The sequence below is a fragment of the Rhipicephalus sanguineus genome, chromosome 1, assembly GCF_013339695.2.
Source record: "Rhipicephalus sanguineus isolate Rsan-2018 chromosome 1, BIME_Rsan_1.4, whole genome shotgun sequence".
Lineage (NCBI taxonomy): Eukaryota > Metazoa > Arthropoda > Arachnida > Ixodida > Ixodidae > Rhipicephalus > Rhipicephalus sanguineus.
The window spans coordinates 324,403,285-324,420,780 of NC_051176.1; the positions used below are offsets into that span (position 1 = coordinate 324,403,285).

General features: G+C 47.9%; 2 protein-coding genes and 1 pseudogene across 2 annotated transcripts in view; 1 reads left to right on the forward strand and 2 right to left on the reverse strand.

Annotated features, from left to right (window-relative positions):
• The window catches only part of LOC119379511 (protein Skeletor, isoforms B/C-like), a 47,148-nt gene that overhangs the window by 13,165 nt on the left and 16,487 nt on the right, over positions 1-17,496 (reverse strand). The window lies entirely within an intron of this gene.
• On the forward strand, positions 2,324-4,896 carry LOC119379509 (uncharacterized). The gene is made up of 2 exons (XM_037648811.1): positions 2,324-2,781; positions 3,388-4,896. The coding sequence occupies exons 1-2, from the start codon at positions 2,446-2,448 to the stop codon at positions 4,828-4,830; spliced, it is 1,779 nt and encodes a 592-aa protein (XP_037504739.1). The 5' UTR covers positions 2,324-2,445; the 3' UTR covers positions 4,831-4,896.
• On the reverse strand, positions 6,494-7,991 carry LOC119383846 (uncharacterized; annotated as a pseudogene).

Here is a 17,496-nt window from a genome sequence, read left to right on the forward strand (position 1 = left end):
GAATTCGTCTACTTAGGACAGGTAGTGATCATGAAGCCGAACCATGAGAATGAACTAGAAGAATGAGAATGGGGTGGAGCACATTCGGCAAGCATTCCCAAATCATGAACGGTACCACTATCCCTCAAGAGGAAGGTATATAACAGCTGCATCTTACCAGTACTTACCGGCGGAGCAGAAGCCTGGAGGCTTACGAAGAGTGCTCAACTGAAATTGAGGACTACGCAGGGGGCAATAGAAAGGAAAATGATTGGTGTAACCTTAAGGGACAAGAACAGAGCAGAATGGGTCAGGGAACAAACGGGTGTTGAGGACATCTTAGTCGAAATCAAGAAGAAATGCACATGGGCAAGGCATTTAGCGCGTAGGCATGATAACCGCTGGTCATTAGGAGCAACTGACTGGATTTAAAGAGAAGGCAAACACATGAGGGGAAGACAGAAAGTTGGCTGGACAGATGAATTTGCGGGTATAACGTGGCAGCAGCACAAGCACAGGACCGGTTGATTGGCGAACATGGGAGAGGCCGTTGCCCTGCAGTGGACGTATTCAGGCTGATGATTATGACGATGACGATGGTATCCGACAGCCGAACCTGTTTTCTCGCCAGCACTTCATTGGCAATGTTGAAGAGCCGCTCCATCAAGCGCTCGAGGGTACTGCCGCGTTGTATACAAGTAGGAACAAAGTCAACCGAAGTCGTAGGGGCCAAGGGCGTCCGCAGAACTTTTTGCAGGGGGGTGCATCAGCAGGGGGGGGGGGGGATAGAGAAGGGGGCTCGCATCCAACACATGTAGCTTTTCTTTCACTGCCGTGACATCACCGACAAGTTTAGTCAATAGTAGTGTGTAACGTGCAAAGTTGGCTGGCAATCCTGAAGCTACGTAGTGCATAGAAAATTATATTATCCGAAATTCCAAGGGGGGGGGGGGGCAGCCGCCCCCCCTTGCACCTCCCTCCGGACGCCCATGGTAGGGGCAAGGGCAAGCGCAGCGGGTGCAACAAGAATGTAGCGCTGGATGTACGCGTATCGTTTATTGCATGACAGACGTCATTGGTGTGGCGGCTGTCGAAATGAACTATAATAAAAATTATAAATCGATAGCCACGGGGATAACTCGCATGTTGAAGGGATGCCTGCCCAAACGAATACATCGAAGGCACCGGACAGGCGCCACTGCGGCACCCACGTCCACTGCGTTTCGGTCCTCTTCACCGATATCCACACAACTGGGTGACTATATAGAAGACATATTTCCCGCGCCCCCGGCGGACGCCTTATTAAAATGAAAGACGAGCTGTAGATACTTGCGCCTCACACGGTCACCCATCCGACCTGTTCTGCATGATGTGTTGCGTGCGTGCGCCTGTTCAATGCCGAGGAACGTTTACAGAAGGAACGCCGTTCCCTCTGCCGTTCCTACGTAAACGTAACCAGTTACCGTTACAGTTCCACCGATCCTCAATGGAACGGTGGCGTTCCTCCAAAGAGGAACTAGTTCCCGGAACGTCGTTCCTTGGAACGCCGTTCTGTACAACACTGATAAGCACCTATCCGCCTCGTGCGCTGCTGCTTTCAGTGGTACTGGTGGCGCCACCAACGGCGGACGGTGGCGATAGGTGGATATGCGTGGCTCATAGAAGCCGTGGGCAAAGCGCCTGTTACTCTCCGTTTTTCTATTCATGTTTCATTCTGGTTTGATATTTGTACTGCCGACGCTGCTCCACTAGACAACCATGCCGTCTGTTACGTCGATTGTTCTATATTATTTGTTTTAAAATGACAGGCCCGTTTTTTTATGCGTGCGCGCGATGCACTGCGTACGTTTCTTACGTGCATGTGTCCGAGTTGTTTGCGTGATCTGTTAACACAGATGAAATAAAAATTGTTGCAGTACAAAACAGCATTCTTGTTTTATTGAACACCCCAAACAGTACAACAACAATGACTATTACGGCTGTATGCCTGCTTAAGAAACGCACAAAAGACACGCGATTTTATCTTCGCCCAACACTCGTAGCACTCAACTAGGCCAAGAAAAACAAAATCTAACCTGCTGAACGTTTTAACAGCCGTCACACAGCTGCATAATAATGCGTGAAAGTACTTTAGCAAATGACCAACAAACATTCACACAGCGTTTTTTTTTTTGTTCACAGACCGTGTTAACATATGAGAAAGTTCTAACTGCATTGCAATCACATATTTCGGAATATCTAATCACTTTCACCATTGAAGCCACAATCCTATAACACATGCGCTTTAAATTGAGCATGGCATTACTCAGACTTGTATACATAACTTGCAAGTGACGTCAGTTCCCGTCTTCCGGTTTTGCGTCCGCCATCACCGAGTACATACGTCGCAGTGACCGTGCTGTGTTTACGCCTGTGCGGCGGATCGTTTGGCGTTGTGCGCGTGTTTGCATCGTTTGCCTTGCCCGCATGGCGAAGGAGAATCGTTCAGGACATTGTCCTGCATACTTTGATGAACTTGTAGGACCAACGCGGGCCAGGTACAAAGAAAAAATAGCCCTGTGCGACGGCGTGGATCCCTATGAGCTACGGGTTGGTGCTCAAGCCGCTGTTGATGCAAGCCTGCTGCCAACGGTTACCCATGTCGACATTATAAATTATCTGGTGCTCTCGACAAATTATGTTTCACTTGACCAGATGAAGGCCTACAAATCGCTGGACTCACACAATTACTTTACGAGCGGATGGGTCCGGAACATCACTGCCAAGAAGTTGCCGTCTGAGCGTGTCGTCGTGCTTAGTCAGGTGAGTTCAGTGCACTCCGCATTTCATAGCCGTGACAAAAACACAGCAATAACCACAAAATGACAGACAAACCTAGGCAAAATTAAAACTTCGACTTCTGTGGGCTGCGCGGAGACGTCGCCGAGCGGGAATGCGGGAGACACCGAACGTGAAAACTTCACAAAAAGTTAGCCAACATTAAACGAACTTAAAAACAACAGCTCTTGTTTTAAAAGGTAACGTGGCGTTAAACAAAAGCAGAATTAGCGGGTGCGGTGTTTACGAAATGCTGTTCTATTGTGTCAGCTGTAGAAGTGCATGTTTTTCCTGAATTTGAGCCCCTGTTCTTTTCCTTCAGTTTACTTTGGATTAGCTGCAACGGGAGCACAGCAGCTGCTTGCAAAATTTGTGCATTATCATTATCAGCTCTGTGTTAACCATGCACACTGAAAAGTGCAGTTCTGGTGCTCATTCAGCGCTTTTTTTTTTCTTTTTTGCAACCGACCACGAAAGTTAAAGATAACAATTTCATTGTAACGCACAGAGAAAACGAAAACAATCACGTGTGTTCACTGAGAGATTGAGGGAGGCTGTCAAAGACATGCTGTTTTCGCTCTTTATTTGTAGGTAAACCATTCACAGCGCCTGCGGGAAGCACCACTAAAAGTTTGGCTCTTGGTTGACTTGGATGGCAGTATCATCACTGCCCACTGTACCTGCATGGCAGGTGCAGGAGAAGCTTGCTCTCATGTTGGTGCAACTCTCTTTGCGGTGGAAACAGCAGTGCGGATCAGAGACTCTGCGACTTGCACGGACAAGAGCAATGTGTGGCTCCCTGCATACAGCCCTACGACTGAGTTCAAACGGCTCCAAGACATTGACTTTTCGTCGTCTAAGGCCAAGAAAAAAAGAATGGACACCATCCACATCGATTCTCCCAACACCCATCAGCCATCCCGACCAGTGCCAAAAGTTCCTGCTCCAACACCAGATGAACTCGAACGGTGCTATGCTGCGATAAAAGAGAGTGGAGCTAATCCTGCATTATTCATGGTTAATGCAAAATACAGTTCAAATTTTCATCCACCAAAAGAGAATGAGCCGTGTCTCCTTCGCAGTCTAGGGAGCACAGAAGCCAGAACAGAAGATTTGCCGGCCTTACTAGTTCGTGCAGAGAAGGTATTACGTGAACTTAAAATAACTGACGACATGGTGACTCGTGTTGAGAGAAACACGAGAGAGCAGTCTAAATGTTCAAAGTGGTACGCATACCGAGCTGGAAGAATTACAGCATCTGTAATGAAGAGTGTCTGCACAACGAGTGTGAGCCAGCCATCAGTGAGCTTAGTGAAGCGAATTTGTTACCCTGAGAAACAAAAGTTTTCATCAGCGGCAACAGAATGGGGACTGCGACACGAGAACACTGCCCTTTCCAGCTACAAGGCCAAAGCAGTGCAGCAGCATAGAGATTTTCGTCTTAGAAAGACTGGTGTTTTTTTATGTGTGGAGTACCCACATCTTGCAGCTAGTCCCGATTCATTTGTAAGTTGTGCATGCTGTGGTGATGGCATTGTGGAAGTGAAATGTCCGTACTCTGCAGCGGATTGTGACATTTTACAAACATTGAACAGTCCTAACTGTTCTCTTGAGCAAAGGAATGGGAAGCTTGTTTTGAAAAGAACTCATGCATATTATTTTCAAATTCAAGCACAGATTGCAGTGTGTCGTGTGAAATATTGCGACTTCGTTGTGTGGACACCTACGTCACTTTACACTGAAAGAGTATTGGAGGATGCAGTTTTTTTTAATGAGATTTTGCTAAAGGCAACTCGGTTTTTTACACACGTTGTTCTTCCAGAGCTGTTCGCAGAGTTTTTTACTAAGAAAGGTGAAGCCGTAGAAAGTGATGCTGCAACTGCTGCGTATTGCTACTGCAGAGGCCCGGAAATTGGAAAGATGTTGGCTTGTGATGGCAAAAAGTGCCCTTACAAGTGGTTTCACTACTCTTGCATAGGTATCAAGCGGGCACCAAGGCAGAAGACATGGTTTTGCTCAGACTGTTCAACTTAATGTCCTTACTAGTCTTCTGTTACAATGAGAATTCATATGTCATGTATACACCACATGTCCCACTTTTGGCAGTACTTTTGTATTTTACTTATTATTTATTTAGTATTTTACTGAAGTGAGGCTCCATAAGTGGTAGTTTTAAAGGCAGCAGAGCTTATGTAGAGGTACTTGTGTGTTGAAACTTTTTTTCCCTTCCCAGGTATCCACTCTTTGATACGTGTAACACCAAGATAAGGCTCTACTTATTTCGTGGGAAGTTTCATGAAACCTTCACATATGTTGTGCGAGTTAAAACTCTAACAAAACCAGATTTTACTAACTTCCCGATTCAATGAGATAATTTGAGCATGGTCGTGACATAATTAAAAAGTTTTAACTGTATATCTAACACATGTTTAAAGAATGACACGGTTGTTACTGCATTCAAAACGTTTATTTTCCTTGTAGTTCTTTGGTGTTGACTTGGTTTAGAACTAGTCGGGTGTCACCTCAGAATGAGACACTGCATGTAGTTATGTATGACATCAGCTGTTGCAGGAAATGTCAAAATTTGCTTTGCATTTATTATGTCATTTTAGCAACAACATGTCTTACAGCCATATGATGTTTTAGAAGCACCTTATTTTTCATTTGCTAGTCTCCATTCCTCTTTATGATGCTAGTCATGTGTTACATCTAAATGAGGCAGTACTTGTGTTTATCCTGTAGAAAATTCAGGAAATCTTGAAATCTGCTCGGTATTTGTATTGTACAAGTTTAAGCGGTGACCTACATCACCATTTGAGACTGCTCTATGAATGAAGTTTATTGCTTTTGCAGTGCAGTAAACATTTAGAAGTATACGTAGCCGGGCTAGTCTGTTTATGTTCAATGAATAAGCCACAGAAAGTATGGCTGTTATGCGCAAAGAAATAACGAGGGATGTGGTCAAGGGGAGCATTATATCTTTGCGCAAAACATGCCATACTTTCTGTGGTTATTCATTGAGCAGTAAACATTGTGGATTGTGCATGATGTCATTGTTGCGTAAAAAAGCATCAGTCATAGTGCTATATGTTTATTTGCAGGAATGAGCTGCTACATCGCATATTCTTGCTGCTTCGTTGATACTTTCTAGATACGTTATTTGTAAATACAGGTCTGTTCAATATGAGATTGCAAGACAGTGCAGCTGCTCTGCACTAATGGTGCTTTAAACATTTAGTCATCAAGGTGTCAGCACTAACAATAGAATACATTGAATGGTCATTTGCAGTTTTATTTGTGACTTCCAACTCTCACACTGCCCGAGACACTGAAAAATGACTCAAGTTGTGTACTTGTGATGACGACATTCAGCTTTGTAAGTAATCAATGATTAGTGTTTCCCAGCTGTGTATGACTAGTGAATCTAATGACTAGCAAAAAGTCAGTAAACTGGTGTCCAAAAATAAAATGCATCTGTACACCAGCCAAGTCGGTCTGTTTATTTCTGCAATCTACTCGGATGAAACTCGAGTGTCACAACAAGGTCGACGGCAACAATACCTGTCGTCCATGATAGTGTTATAACAGAATTGAATCTTTGAGAACATTGAATAAACATATCATATTTTAATATATTCAAAACTTCGAACATTTACATAGCCATAGGAAAAGATTGTTCAAAAATAAAGGCAAACACTCACTCGAAAAAGTCCCCTGCATGTAAACAATACAATATGAATACTCATTCACGAAAATTCACCTGCATGTAAACATTGCATTAATACACAGGAAAAAAAGGATTTCAGGCATGCACTAAAAACAAATTTGCTGAATGTAAAGAGCACATCAATTCAATTGCATCCAGAAAAAAGCTATTCATCATTCACAGGCACAACAGATGAACAAAAATTCGTCAGTGCACAGCACACTGTTACTACCTTGTCCAACAGGGCAATATTGTCACCTTCTTTACGTGTCACAAAATGAACTGGCTGAACAGCTTTCATTATCACATACTTGTTTCGTACCAAACCTATGACCCTTTCTACATGTACCCTGACATTTGCAATCTTCCTTGTGGTTTCTACCTCCATAGCTGACAGCTGCCTCTTCCCTTTTGTAAAAGCAGGGATGTGCAACTTGGCACAGTACAAGCCTAAACTATCAGCAATATCAAACCCTCTGTCCGCGAGAACGACATCACCGTGTGACAGCTTGTCCAGAACTCCACAGTTCTCGGTTATGTGTTTGTCAGATGTTCGACCTCCCCAGCCCTTTGATATGAATGTGATTATCCCCTGTGGACAGATGCCTATTAAGTATTTTGCGGTATTGCTTGACTTATATTGTGACCACGTCTCGCATCTTGGCTGTAGAGAGGACGGTCGCTCAATTTTAATTTCAAAGCAGTCAATTATCAGCGCTACCTTTCTACCGAAAGAGTCATAAAATGCCTGTGGCATTGTGTTACAAATTTCATCACGTGAAGGCCACACAATAGTTTCCTTCAGCCGCCAAAAAGCAGTGTGTAGCCACCTGTCAAATACTCTACTTATTGTTGACTCGGAAACCCTAAAGCGATATCCAAGGTCCTGCAATGGGAAGTTCCACTTCAGTTTCATCAAGAACACCACGAATTCTTGAAACTTACCAAGGCAGCGCTGTGGAGTATGCTTAACAGACACTTCTAGTAGCTGATAGATAAAAAGAGAACAGCAAAACTTGGAAGCCCAGTGTAAAAGGAGACTTTCTCTGGGTCTTCACGCAATGACAGCTCGGTAATTTCAAGTGCACTTTTCTGAATCCTTAGTGTCCGTAGCTCTGATGTAAGACGCTGATTATCCTCCTCCAGCGCCTTCAGGTCCGCGGCAGTCACGTCTGTCTGTGTGGCCGTATCTGCGAAAGCTATCGCAAAAACAATCGTAAATTGCAAGTAAAAATGGCAAATGGCGATACTGCGAGTTTGGAACATAACAAACCTGTGTTGGCGGCGGTAAAACTGCAGCCTGGTGAAGCAGTGCTGACTGGCGAACTCGGGACTGTGGAACTCGGAACCTCCGTGTCTGCAGCGTCCAGGTCCATGGTGTCGCACGTACTGGGTGACACAACTTCGCACGAGTCGCCCACAGCGGTGCTTTTCGCTGCCCGCATTTTACGGCGCTCGTACCGCGCAAATTTCGTCGGCGTCTGCTCCATGCAACCATGGCCCAATAAGATGTTCGGCGCCCAGTCGGGATTCGTCTCATCGAAGAGTTTACCGGGCCTCCCTGAAAAGCAAGGCGCGTTCGCTGTGTTCAATTCGGTGCATCACCTTTCGACAAAAATTTATCTCGCGCATAACGAACTGGGCGATTATCGACTCCGCGGCGATACACTGAGCGAAAAGGTGGGTAGAGGTGGAAATAAAACTTGCCTGTTTTGAAGTGACGCCCGCATACACGAACGTTGTTCAGGGTCTTCAGGTCCTTCCTGTTGATGCGCGCCAGCCATGTGCTTCGCCGCTTCTCTGACAGCTCTTTTGTGCGGGCGCACTGATTTGCGATCACCTTCGGCAAACAGTACATTCCTGCCTCTGGTCCTTTTTCACTTGATTTGCACTTGCTTCTCGCGCGGCAGCCAAATATTGCACAAATCGTCATTGCGATGTACGGTGTCGACGGGAAAAGCGACCGCCGTACAGCTTCGCTCAGTGTCGTCTGCTGCGATGTACTCGGTGATGGCGGCGCAGTATCCCAGAGTTCCGCGGTGTGACGTAGTTGCAAGTTATGTATAGGAAATGCGCACGCGTGGCATTACTCAGATTTATGTAGGAAATGCGCACGCGTGCAATGTATCTCGTATGCTACATTCTCCTTTGGTACGTGCAGCTCAAAATAAAATGCGATTCTAGAAGTAATGTTCGTGGAGTAGCGAGCATACAGCAGGACAACTACTTACAGCTTCACTTACCTTTGCAAAAACGGTATTCCAATTGCAATTCAATATTAACCGACGCAACAACGATAACAACACGCTTGTTGCACACAGGCGTACCAGGTTGACGCTCGAGGCCAAGCGCGGTATTTTAAGTGTAGCACAATCGTGCGCGTACAGTACGCTAGAATATTCTGGCACAATGTCGTCAAGCTTGCAGTCACTTCAGCGGTTCCCACGATGTAGCACCAGTTGACGTCCTCGCGTCATCAAACTGCTACGACGCCGAGACTACACACACAGCTGACTTGGAAAAACGCGGTCTTGCAGGAGGCCATCTTGTCCCGCAACCAACGGACAAAAGTACACAACTGATGCGTCTGAAACATTGCCGTTGATGAGATAGCAGCTGAAGGAAATCAGGGCTCATCGTCCGGCGTGTGGCCACCGCCTTAACACAATATTAAAGGCTCATTCACACCCAAGACGGGGCGGCCAAAGCGGCAAAGCGGTGAGGCGGAAAGCGGCAAAACCTCCTCTCCAGGCGGCGAAAGCGGGGCGGAAAACGAGGCGGCAGGTCCGATCGCTCTCGGACCAATTTTTTGCCGCTCGCCGCTACTCGCCGCTTTGCCGCAGCCAATCAGAACGCGCTGCGGCGATGGCGCGGAGGTGGTGCAGGTGTCTCTTTGGGAGAAGCCGTACCACGTGATAGCGACACGTGCGCTAAAGCGCGAGAGGCCCCGCCTCCTCCGCCGCGCGGGCAGCCAAGAGAGCCATGCGGTCTGAACAGGTACGCGCGCTCACCGCCTCGCCGCCTTGAAAAGCCCGCTTCGCCGCTTTGCCGCCCCGCCTTCGGTGTGAATGTACCTTAACGTTGCAACGTTCAAGGAAGACGCGACGAAATGCGAAAGCGACGAGCCCAGCCGGTCTTGTCGGGTGCGCTACTGCATAGTGCACAGCGCGCGCTCTCACGGCCACCGAAAGAAATAAAAGAAAGTGGAGAGAGGGGTCACCTAGGAGCATCGCGTATCGGTGGAAGCTAGAGGAAGTGTTGCGTCGTCGGTGTGGCGTATTGTCGAGAGATCGCGCTATTTTGTTTTTGCGCAACGAAATCGCAAACTTCATTCGAAATGCATGGGATCCTACGGGGGGTTGGGAGAGGGTACAACCGCCTTAGCCGAGCGGTGGCGCCACCATACCGATGCACGAGGCGGATAACGAAGCGTAGCGGCCAAATTAACGATATTAAGTGCATGCGCGCAGTGAACAGTCCCGTGCAGCTTTCGTCTGCCAGGCTGTCCCGCAATCGGGTTACACTCTCTACGCGGACGAAATTACCCTATGAGCCCCCCCCCCCCCCTCCGACACACACACGATCTAAAAAAAAGGGAGCGAGAATGGAGCAACGGGCTCCGTTCCTACTTCGGTTCAGCGACTTTCTCCTTTGCGGACGCTTTACTCGTCGCGGCCTCTTACGGTAGAGTGTACTAGAATATTTTGAGTGGCGCAACCGAAGGCGGCGCCCCTTGCAAACCAGTGTCAACTCTTTTGAAGAAATTAGCGGCGGCGCTGGCGTCGCATAATCTTGAACACGGCCGGGGACGCGACACGCGCAAATGAAGGAACGCGCGCGTCTCCCGTCTTCCCCGGCCGCGCCGAGGAAAGTTGGCATGTTCTGACTCGCTTGTGTTCGCGTCTGCGAGTCGCGCCGCGCATCAGTGACCTAAATGCAATGAAAAAAAAAGAAAAAAAAAGAACAGCGTTTAAATCATTGCTACGCGCCCGGGTGCAATACTGTGCACGCTCGCATGAACCAAGGCCACAAGATGTCGCTTTTTAAAGCTCCAATTTTGTGTGTCTCGATGTGCGGAGAAAGCGCGCATCAAGGTACCCTACGCCCAATGATTACGAGCGACAACTTGCGTGGTAAAGAAATTTGTGCCGACTTGACAAGCCCCTCGGTGCCGATTGCGCTGTGTGTGAATTTCACTTTAAGCCTCACTTCATCGAGAAAGACTACGTGCATGTAATTAATTAACGGAGCGGAAGTTCGAGTGCCGAGAGAAAAGCCGCCTATTCGACTTGACGCGGTGCCGACAATTTTACCGAATGCACCGTCATATCTCTCCAAGGAAACACCGGCGCCGCGGCCTCGGACAAAACGGCGTCAGCTTGCGTCTGACGACTACGTTGAAAGGAAACGACTTCGCATCGAGCAGGGCAATGCGTCGTCGCCCGACGAATGTTCAACAGTCGCTACTGCGAACGAAGGCGATGAAGCGTAAAGTGAAACGGCGGGTGCGGACGTGGGCTTTGCTTTTGAGCAAGCCGCCTCCGTTGACGAGCTGCACAATTTCGCCGCTCCATTCACGTCGTGGGCAGTGCTTGAATTCCCTGAGCTTAACGGTGTATACGTTGCGTGCAAGTTGAAGCAATGCCTAGAGCAAATTTCAAGAAACGGCAGGTTCATAACAGCGTTTTCTAGAATTACATTATTGTCGCGCTTCACCACAGCACGACAAGATACAATTACTCTGCGCGTCATAAATAAACAATTAAAAAATAAGCAGTGTATCTGTGTGCGAACACAACCGATGAGCGAAGCTCCTTAGAAATGGAACGCAAACGACCATGTACAGGGGTGGTCAAAAGTTCCCAGGCCGCAACGCCCGGCCGCGGAGCAGCAGCTCGCTACTATCGGGGCGCTGCCATCGCACTCACGCCTTACCGCACGCTGGCGTCCAGCGTGTGCGTGGAGGGGGGGGGGGGGGATGTATCTCTCTCTCTTTGTTGCTCTCCGTCATAAGAAGCTAGGTATAAACTACTACTGTGAAGCGCTGCTTATTCCACTAAGGTGTTCAAACTAGCCCAAACACAAGCTCTTCTGAATACATTTCGGGCTCCGACCATGCTCGTATGCAGCGAAGTGGCCTGCGCAGACGACTGATAGAACCACCGCAGTGACAATGGAAAGTTAAACGCAAGATATTGTTTTCCAGGAAGCCGAAATCCACGGCGATGTATATGGTGCCTATCTAAATGTGGCCGCAATGATGATGCGTCAGTTTTCCTGAAGACTGCCGCCTCGCTACACGCTGCACAGTAGTAAAACATCGAAGAGCGCACAGTGAGGGAACATGACGCACCAAGTTTATACGTCGCTTTCTTATCAAGGAGAGCAAGAACGCGAGAGTGATGCACTCCCCCTCCCCCCCCCCCCCCTTCACGCACACGCTCGACGCCAGCGTGCGCCAAGGCGTGATTGCGATGACAGCGCCCCGATAGCAGCGAGCTGCTGCTCCTCGGCCGGGCGTTGCGGCCTGGGAACTTTTGTTTTTTGTGCAACGCGCGCCTTTTTTTTCCGTCGCGCTTAGCGTTTTATTGTCTTGCTGCGCCGGCGCCGCATCTATGTTGCAGAGAAACTCGAGTCTGCCAGGGGCTCGCACGGCGCGCATATTAGTTGCAGCCGGCACGTTAATGTAGTTCAGTTGCGATGGAGCGTTCGTTTCTACGTTTTTTTTTTTTTTTTTTTTTCTATCTCGCCGCCTCTGAAACGCACCGCCAAGCAGCATCCTGCGATGCCGGGGACGCTTTCAAGAATGATCGACTGCAGCGCCGCCGCTATTTTCTACACAAAATGGGGCGCTCCACGGCAGCCGGTTGCGCCACTCAAAATAATCTAGTACACTCTACTTACGGACTTACGGCAAGCGCCACAGGAGAAACTTTTCTCCTCAACCACGTGGTCTCGCGCGCGCGCGCATGCGCACGCCGATGTACGTCGTGATTCCATGCTGCGGAGAGCGGCCATTCACACCGAAGGCGGGGCGGCCAAAGCGGCAAAGCGGTGAGGCGGAAAGCGGGAATACCTCCTCTCCAGGCAGCGAAAGCGGGGCGGAAAACGAGGCGGCAGGTCCGATCGCTCTCGGACCAATTTTTTGCCGCTCGCCGCTACTCGCCGCTTTGCCGCAGCCAATCAGAACGCGCTGCGGCGGTGGCGCGGTGGTGGTGCGGGTGTCTCTTTGGGAGAAGCCGTGCCACGTGATAGCGACACGTGCGCTAACGCGCGAGAGGCCCCACCTCCTCGGCCGCGCGGGCAGCCAATAGAGCCATGCGGTCTGAACAGGTACGCGCGCTCGCCGCCTCGTCGCCTTGAAAAGCCCGCATGGCCGCTTTGCCGCCCCGCCTTCGGTGTGAATGAGTGTACTAGAACTGTCGAGTGGCGTGAACGCGCCTCGCCGCCTGATGCCTTCCGCGTCGACCGTAGCGGCGGCGCTGCACTCGCTCGGTACTGAAGGCGCGCGGCGCCGCGCGCAAGAACTGCTGGGCGCGTCTGCGGCACCCGGCTAATCGGCACTATTACTAATGCGGCTTTCGTTGCGTGTCTATCATTATTAAGCGTAGGACTTGTCGTAGTAAGCCTTGATGGACGAAACTTCAAAGCTTTTAATGGATGCTTGCTTCATAAATGCCTTTGAGAGATACTGCAGAACAGTTCTTGTAGCCGAAGTGACTGCTGGAAGGTGCGCAAAATATAAAAATGAAAATGGGCTGATACCGACCGTCAAGAGTCACGATCTCGGTGTAATTGAGCCGAAGTCATTGCTGGGCTAGTTACATTACTGTCAATTAACTAGACTGCTTGAACATGTAGTAGCTAAATATATAAACAATTTTTTAGCAAACAAAAAAATCCTCACATGCCATCAACATGGTTTCCGTAAAGGATTATCCACGATTACACAGCTTATCACAACCGTTCATGATTTTTCATGCGTTTTGGATCTTGCAGGACAAGTCGATGTACTGTTCTTAGATTTCAGCAAGGCATTTGATAAAGTGCCTCATGGGAAGTTGTTGTACAAACTGCAGCAAATAGGGCTACCAAGGTTCATTATCCAGTGGATAGCTGCTTACCTTTCTAATCGTGTGCAGTTTGTTTCAATAAAAAACTCTGAGTCAGCGGTGCTCCATGTCAGTTCTGGTGTTCCCCAAGGAAGTGTCCTGGGTCCACTATTATTTCTAATCTATGTGAATGACTTGGTCGATGTTGTACCCCAGGATGTAGGCATTAGATTATTTGCAGACGACTGTATTTTGTTCAAAAATATATCCTCTACGGCTGATCAAAACATTTTACAGACAGCGCTAATGGCAATAGATGATTGGTGTAGTAGGTGGGATATGGTGCTGAATTCCGAGAAAACTGTTCTGCTACGCATTACGAGGAAGAAACAGCCCGTCATCTTCCCCTATATTCTTCATGACTGTCCAGTGTTACAAGTAGATAAATATAAATATTTAGGCATTACTCTCAGCTGCAACCTTACTTGGACACCACACATAACAGACATTTGCACAAAAGCGATCCGTAAATTATGGTTTTTAAAAAGAAAATTAAAACATGCTCCCTCAAGCGTAAAGCTTTGGCATATAAAACTTTCATTTTATCTAAGCTCGAATATGCTGCAGTCATATGGGATCCTTTTACAAAAAAGGACATTATGCTTCTTGAAAAGTGCAACGTAAGGCGATCAGATTTATTTTTAACAAGTATAGAAGACTCGACTCACCTAGTTCACTAATGCAGTTACACAAGATTCCTTTGTTAGAAACAAGAAGAAAGTTGAGCCGTTTAACGTTTTTACATAAAATTATGTCAGGAAAAATTACAATAAATGTACCATGTTGTGTCCAACCAGCTACTGCTAGGACAACCCGTCGTAGACATGACCGATCATTGGCGCCCATATTTGCACGAACTAATGCCTACAAACATAGTTACTTTCCTAGAACAGTCACAGATTGGAATTCACTGCCTCAGGAGATTTTTACCGCTGAAAATTTTGTTACGTCACTGGAAAATTATCTCTTTGGTGTCTAGCGTCCCAAAATGTCATAATGTTGTTTCACAGACGTGATGCCCCTTTTAGCGTTCTCATGTTCGTCTTTTCTTTCTTTCTTTTTGCTGCGTCACTGGAAAATTATCTTGTTGGTGTATAGCGTTCCCATATGTTGTAATCTTGTTGTTGCACAGACGTGATGCCTCTTTTATCGCAAGAATGATAGTGTTCTTTTGTTTGCAACAAAGTCATGTATTCTTGTTTTTGCTGTAACCATTCACTTGATGTTTTCTTTTGCCACTCCTGCTTGGACCAGAATGTTGGTCCGCAGTATGTTTAAATAAATAAAATAAATAAAAATAAATAGACGCCGAACGACCGCCAGAAGAGACAGAGGAAACAGAAAGGGCGTGCCTTATTCTGATTTCTTCTGTTTTAATGCTTTCTTCTGGTGGTGATTCGGCGTCTAGTTTATTCAGAGTAACTGAGCTGCTCTATTGGAATTTAACTCTGTTCAGAAAGCTGTGTGCTGATATTCTGCCGAAAGCACGCCGAACATTTACCGCGCGTTGGTGAAGCTGTGTGTACGGTGCGTATCTTTACAAATGCCCTGTGTAAATGTGACTTTTTCGACATTGCGAGGGCTGAAAGGTATTGGAAGTCAATGGTACCTCGACCGGTACAAATAACGGTCGTCCTCAGGGGCGTTGCATGGATATTGTTGTTGGCGCCGGGTGGGGAGGTGAGACTTTACTGCCCGTATTTGTGCGTGTAAATATATATGCACATATATAGATATAAACATAATATCGCAAAGCGTAGAGCACCACCGCCCCACCTGGCTTGACTTTCGACACTTTACAGATAAAGCAACGAAATTATAATACAAAACATGCATTGTGAAAAAGAAGTTTTTGCAATGGCAGCGATAGGTCAGGAAAAGTGCAATATAAACTGCCCATTGAAAATGAGAACTGGTTGCAGTGAATTTAGGCAGATTAACCGACAGATTATATTTACATCTGCGCATTTTAGGATGCTTGAGATAAGCACTTATGCATGAAGTTTGTGCCTCAGAGCGCGCCTTCGGCTCGGCTCCTGCAGCTGGCTCGGCCTCCTGGTATTTTAAGCACTCAGAGGTCGCATAACCGATGCATAGTAACCGTGGAAGCGTAGGCGTGCGCAAGGGGGCAGGGGGCCGGCCGCCCCCCCCCCTAGTCACCTAAGAGGGGGGGGGGCAAAGTCTGCCCCATACATTGACTTAATAGGGATGGGGGGGGGGGGGCGCTGCGACGAACATTCGCCCGACTTCGCCCCCCCCCCCCCTGAAGGGGGACCCTGCGCACGCCTATGCGCGGAAGCACGCTGTTGAAACAAGATAGCCTTTCGGCATTAAAGAAACAGAGCAAAACTGGCAGAACTCAGCCGTCACTAATATAAATGCTGTGATAGAGTTATTTGTACTCAGGTTACTCATGAAACAGTCGAGCGCATTGGAGCTCATATAAGGATCAATGCTCTGGATATCGTAGAGATTGCCGGCAGAAGAATGGTAGGCTTTCGTCGCTGTTTTTTTTTTTTATTTCTTCGCAGTCACTTATAGTGTAGCGCGGCTCGAAGTGTTGTTTGCAAACCGCACAGCAATCAGTGTGCAGCTAGGTGCAAAATCCGATTGTCGCCTTCTTTTGGGGCCGGCAGGCTCCAAAAACAGGAAATATGTCGGAGCGATTTTGGCACGCCTGCATATTCACTCGTGCACCAACGCGCGTAGCAGGCGTTGAGACACCGCTTAAAGCTAAGTAATGTATTAAACGCGCTCAAAACGCGCAATTACTAGCTTTCGTAGGCTGCGACGCGCGCGCGCCAAGTGCAGACGCTCTCCACAGCTTCAGTACGAAGTGACTACAGCGCCGCCGCTACGATCGCCCGTCGGAGCATCACCCGAGATGCGGCGCGGCCGCTTCGTTCGTTCCACTGCCCCCTTCTAGTACACTGTACTACGGTCCCTAGAATGCCTCACCCCCGTTACAGTGGCTAGAATGGCACTGTACCCCCGTTAGAGTGACCTAGAATAGGGGGAGTGTCCAAAGCGCCGCGCGAATACATGGGAGGAGCGAGGGCCTTTTGCGGTGAACTTCCGCGCCGCGGCGCTGCCGTGCCGGACCCGTGGGCTTTCTCCGCGGCGGAAGCCGCGTCAAAGCAGCGAGCGTCTGCTACGCAGGTGATATTTTGGCCGCTATTAGCTAAAATTGCGGAGATTTGGGCAATATTTAATACTGCGTCACTGCAACATAATACTGCCGTTAAACCCCAGATATTATTATTATTATTGCAACATAATACTGCAGCGACTCATCACACGGAGAACGCGTTTGTTAGTTTGTGTGTTGTGAAACGGGAATTTTGTATATATCCTTTCAGCTGGTTTGTCACCGCATTGGTCCACACTTGCGTGGCTGTTTGAGGAACGCATCCTGCGCGCACTTCATCGTGAGAAAAGGCACTTAACTTACTTTCGTGTGGAATGACGAACGTAAACTTGCTGCAGGAGAGAATAAACTGGAGATAACCAGGAGAAGGTAGCACGTATATGCACACAGTAACTAAAGCTCATGCATGCTTACGCGTTTGCACCCTTCATATTCTATCTTTGATTTCGTGCATTCGATTTGTTTTACAAGGCTGCTCCGGCGCTCTGCTATTTCAAGCCATTTCATGCGAAGCCGAATGTGTCAGTCGGCGTGGCCGTGGTACCAAAAGTAAAAAATTACTCGCGTAACTGCCGTCTCGTTCACTTGGTATACACGAAAATTGGCACGGAGGGGCACGAATGTACGTATGCGGCCAACACGACCAATAGGTCATGGCATCACTATCCTGGCATGCTTGCCGTTTGCGTAACGACTAACAATAATATTATGGTGTGTGGCGCGCAAACCCGCTT

Coding starts and splice junctions, on each gene's coding strand:
- LOC119379509 (XM_037648811.1), top strand. CDS start 2,446: ATGGCGAAGGAGAATCGTTCAGGACATTGTCCTGCATACTTTGATGAA. Junction 2,782..3,387: donor GTGTCGTCGTGCTTAGTCAG/GTGAGTTCAGTG, acceptor CTTTATTTGTAG/GTAAACCATTCACAGCGCCT.